At 52.6% G+C, this 5,000-nt stretch overlaps 1 protein-coding gene across 5 annotated transcripts in view; it reads left to right on the forward strand.

The window, feature by feature from the left end:
- LOC135550981 (rho GTPase-activating protein 26-like) overlaps nt 1-5,000 on the forward strand; it is a 157,700-nt gene that overhangs the window by 95,856 nt on the left and 56,844 nt on the right. For all 5 annotated transcript variants that reach the window (XM_064982311.1, XM_064982312.1, XM_064982313.1 and 2 more), the window contains 3 exons: nt 74-110; nt 1,532-1,597; nt 2,902-2,976. In XM_064982311.1, coding sequence (XP_064838383.1) covers nt 74-110; nt 1,532-1,597; nt 2,902-2,976 — 178 coding nt within the window. The remainder of the gene's footprint in view (nt 1-73; nt 111-1,531; nt 1,598-2,901; nt 2,977-5,000) is intronic.

Raw genomic sequence — 5,000 nt, forward strand, 5'->3', positions numbered from 1 at the left:
TTTGAGACTGGTGGTGCTGGCGGTGAAGCTAAGCGGTGTAACCGTGGTAACCTGGTGTTTCTGTTCCTTCCAGGTCTATAACTTAAACAGAGACAGCCAAAGTGAAGGCAGTAAGTGACTCATTGGTATTCATTACCTTTACTCTACCATCTGTCCAGATCAATGCACACTGATAATTGATGGGATTCATTTTCTTCTTTACCTCTGTTTCTCCCTCCCTCTCCCTTCCCCCTCCCTCCCTCCCTCCCTCCCTCCCTCCCTCCCTCCCTCCCTCCCTCCCTCCCTCCCTCCCTCCCTCCCTCCCTCCCTCCCTCCCTCCCTCCTCCCTCCCTCCCTCCCTCCCTCCCCCCCTCAATCCCTCCCTCCCTCAATCCCTCCCTCAATCCCTCCCTCCCTCCCTCCCTCCCTCCCCCTCCCTCCCTCCCTCCCTCCCTCCCTCCCTCCCTCCCTCCCTCCCTCCCTCCCTCCCTCCCTCCCTCAATCCCTCCCTCAATCCCTCCCTCAATCCCTCCCTCCCTCCCTCCCTCCCTCCCTCCCTCCTCCCTCCTCCTCCCTCCCTCCCTCCCTCCCTCCCTCCCTCCCTCCCTCCCTCTCTCCCTCCCTCAATCCCTCCCTCCCTCTCAATCCCTCCCTCCCTCCCCTCCCTCCCTCCCTTCCTCCCTCAATCCCTCCCTCAATCCCTCCCTCAATCCCTCCCTCCCTCAATCCCTCCCTCCCCTCCCTCCCTCAATCCCTCCCTCCCTCCCTCCCTCCCTCCCTCCCTCCCTCCCTCCCTCCCTCCCTCAATCCCTCCCTCCCAATCCCTCCCCTCCCTCCCTCCCTCCCTCCCTCCCCCTCCCTCCCTCCCTCCCTCCCCCTCCCTCCCTCCCCTCCCTCCCTCCCTCCCTCCCTCCCTCCCTCCCTCCCTCCCCTCCCTCCCTCCCCCTCCCTCCCTCCCTCCCTCCCTCCCTCCCTCCCTCCCTCCCTCCCTCCCTCAATCCCTCCCTCCCTCCCTCTCCCTCCCTCCCTCCCTCCCTCCCCCCTCCCTCCCTCCCTCCCTCAATCCCTCCCTCCCTCCCTCCCTCCCTCCCCTCCCTCCTCCCTCCTCCCTCCCTCAATCCCTCTCCCTCCCTTCCTCCCTCAATCCCTCCCTCCCTCAATCCCTCCCTCCCTCCCTCCCTCCCTCAATCCCTCCCCTCCCTCCCTCCCTCCCTCCCATCCCTCCCCTCCCTCAATCCCTCCCCCTCCCCCTCCCTCCCTCCCTCCCTCCCTCCCTCCCTCCCTCCCTCCCTCCCTCCCTCCCTCCCTCCCTCCCTCCCCCTCCCTCCCTCCCTCCCCTCCCTCCCTCCCTCCCTCCCTCCCTCCTCCCTCCCCTCCCTCCCTCCCTCCCTCCCTCCCTCCCTCTCCCCTCCCCTCTCCCTCCCCCTCCCTCCCTCCCTCCCTCCCTCAATCCCTCCTCTCCCTCCTCCCTCCCTCCCTCCCTCCCTCCCCCCTCCCTCCCTCCCCAATCCCTCAATCCCTCTCTCTCCCTTCCTCTCTCTCCATGTCACAGTGGTCCAGCTGGACGTGGTTGGCTTCAACGTGGTGAAGAAGTTCATCTATGCTGTGGAGACCAGAGGTATTGAACTAAGGCTGGGTTGCTTACAGCCCACGCTGGTGTGAATCTTATAGGTCCTATAAGATCTTTATATACAGTGCAGAAAGTATTCAGACCCATTGACTTGTTCCACATTTTGTTACGTTACAACTTTATTCTAAAATTGATACAATTTTTTTCCCCTTATCAATCTACACACAATACCCCATAATGACAAAGATAAAACGTTTTTTTTTAGAAATGTTAGCTAATCTGTTCAAAATAAAAAAACTCAAATATCACATTTACATAAGTATTCAGCCCCTTTGCGCAGTACTTTATTGAAGAACCTTTGGCAGTGATTACAGCCTCGAGTCTTCATGGGTATGATTCTCCAGCTCTGTCAGGTTGGATGGGGAGCGTTGCTGCACATCTATTTTCAGGTCTCTCCAGAGATGTTTGAACGGGTTCAAGTCCGGATCTTTGGCTCGGCCACTCAAGGACATTCAGAGACTTGTCCCGAAGCCATTCCTACGTTGTCTTGGCTGTGTGCTTAGAGTCATTGTCCTGTTGGAAGGTGAACCTTCACCCCAGTCTGAGGTCCTGAGCTCTCTGAGCAGGTTTTCATCAAGGACCTCTCTGTACTTTGCTCTCTTCATCTTTGCCTCGATCCTGACTAGTCTCCCCCTGTGCCTGTCACTGAAAAGCAACCCCACAGCATGATGCTGCCACCACCATGCTTCACCGTAGGGATGGTGCCAGGTTTCCTCCAGATGTGACGCTTGGCATTCAGGCCAAAGAGTTCAATGTTGGTTACATCAGACCAGAGAATCTTGTTTCTCATGGTCTTCAAGTCTTACGGTGCCTTTTGGCAAACTCCAAGCGGGCTGTCAGGTGCCTTTTTACTGAAGAATGGCTTTCGTCTGGCCACTACCATAAAGGCCTGATTGGTGGAGTGCAGGAGAGATGGTTGTCCTTCTGGAAGGTTCTCCAATCTCTGCAGAGGAACTCTAGAGCTCTGTCAGAGTGACCATCAGGTTCTTGGTCACCTCTCACTAAGGCCCTTCTCCCCAGACTGCTCAGCTCTAGGAAGAGTCTTGGTGGTTCCAAACTTCTTCCATTTAAGAATGATGGAGGCAACTGTGTTCTTGGGGACCTTCAATGTTTCAACACAATCCTGTCTTTGAGTTCTACAGACAATTGTCCTTATGGGGTATTGTGTGTAGATTGCTGAGGAAAATGTTTTATTTCATCCATTTTAGAACATGGTTGTAACGTAACAAAATGTGGAAGAAGTCAAGGGGTCTGAATACTGTTCTGTGTCTCTGTTCTGTTCCCTCCCACAGGCATCGATGAGCAGGGTCTATACAGGATTGTGGGGGTGAACTCCAGAGTACAGAAACTACTGGGTCTTGCCATGGGTAAGTCAGAGATATTTTAGAGTAGAAAGAGAGAGAGAGGGAGAGAGTACGAGAGAGAGAAAGACAGCGAGAGAGAGAAAGACAGCGAGAGAGAGCGAGAGAGAGAAAGACAGCGAGAGAGCGATAGACAGAGAGAGAGAGCGATAGACAGAGAGAAAGCTAGGGAGAGAGCAAGAGAGAGACTTTATATATTATCTACCTCACTTGCTTTGGAAATGTTAACACATGTTTCCCATGCCAATAAAGTCCTTGAATTGAATTGAATTGACAGAGAGAGAGACAGAGAGGGAGAGAGACAGAGAGGGAGAGAGACAGAGAGAGAGAGCGGTAGAGAGAGATACAGAGAGAGAGAGAGAGAGACAGAGAGGGAGAGAGACAGAGAGAGAGAGCGAGAGAGAGAGCGGTAGAGAGATACAGAGAGAGAGACAGAGAGAGAGAACGAGAGAGAGAGAGCGGTAGAGAGAGAGAGAGGGAGAGAGAGCGGTAGAGAGAGAGACAGAGAGAAAGACAGAGAGACAGAAAGAGAGCGAGAATGTGACCAGATTGAACAAATCCAAACAGGTATATATTTGGGGAAAGATTGAAGCGAATCTATTTCATATTTCTGCAATGGTTTTGTTTACACAACCTCCACTCACACACAGACCTGTCTTATTCTGATAGCTGGAAACCTCTGCCTGTAAGGGGAGTCTATACTGTAGCAGAAAACCATCCTGTGGGTTTATGTGACTAGATATGGGGAATAGCTAGATAATTTATGACACTACATAAATAATGCAAAAGGAGTTCATTTACTGTAGATATACTAGCTCTGAGACTGTCAGACAGATATAGAGGAGGAGATACTGTAGCTCTGAGACTGACAGACAGACATGGAGGAGATACTGTAGCTCTGAGACTGACAGACAGACATAGAGGAGATACTGTAGCTCTGAGACTGACAGACAGAGACATGGAGGAGATACTGTAGCTCTGAGACTGACAGACAGACATGGAGGAGGAGATACTGTAGCTCTGAGACTGACAGACAGACATGGAGGAGGAGATACTGTAGCTCTGAGACTGACAGACAGACATGGAGGAGGAGATACTGTAGCTCTGAGACTGACAGACAGACATGGAGGAGGAGATACTGTAGCTCTGAGACTGACAGACAGACATAGAGGAGGAGATACTGTAGCTCTGAGACTGACAGACAGACATGGAGGAGGAGATACTGTAGCTCTGAGACTGACAGACAGACATGGAGGAGGAGATACTGTAGCTCTGAGACTGACAGACAGAGACATGGAGGAGGAGATACTGTAGCTCTGAGACTGACAGACAGAGACATAGAGGAGGAGATACTGTAGCTCTGAGACTGACAGACAGACATAGAGGAGGAGATACTGTAGCTCTGAGACTGACAGACAGACATAGAGGAGGAGATACTGTAGCTCTGAGACAGACAGAGACTGACAGACAGAGACATGGAGGAGGAGATACTGTAGCTCTGAGACTGACAGACAGAGACATGACAGACAGACATAGAGAGGAGATACTGTAGCTCTGAGACTGACAGACAGAGACATGGAGGAGGAGATACTGTAGCTCTGAGACTGACAGACAGACATGGAGGAGGAGATACTGTAGCTCTGAGACTGACAGACAGAGACATAGAGGAGATACTGTAGCTCTGAGACTGACAGACAGAGACATGGAGGAGGAGATACTGTAGCTCTGAGACTGACAGACAGACATGGAGGAGGAGATACTGTAGCTCTGAGACTGACAGACAGAGACATGGAGGAGGAGATACTGTAGCTCTGAGACTGACAGACAGAGACATGGAGGAGGAGATACTGTAGCTCTGAGACTGACAGACAGACATAGAGGAGGAGATACTGTAGCTCTGAGACTGACAGACAGACATAGAGGAGGAGATACTGTAGCTCTGAGACTGACAGACAGACATGGAGGAGGAGATACTGTAGCTCTGAGACTGACAGACAGACATAGAGGAGGAGATACTGTAGCTCTGAGAC

The sequence above is a fragment of the Oncorhynchus masou genome, chromosome 12 (genome assembly GCF_036934945.1).
Source record: "Oncorhynchus masou masou isolate Uvic2021 chromosome 12, UVic_Omas_1.1, whole genome shotgun sequence".
Lineage (NCBI taxonomy): Eukaryota > Metazoa > Chordata > Actinopteri > Salmoniformes > Salmonidae > Oncorhynchus > Oncorhynchus masou.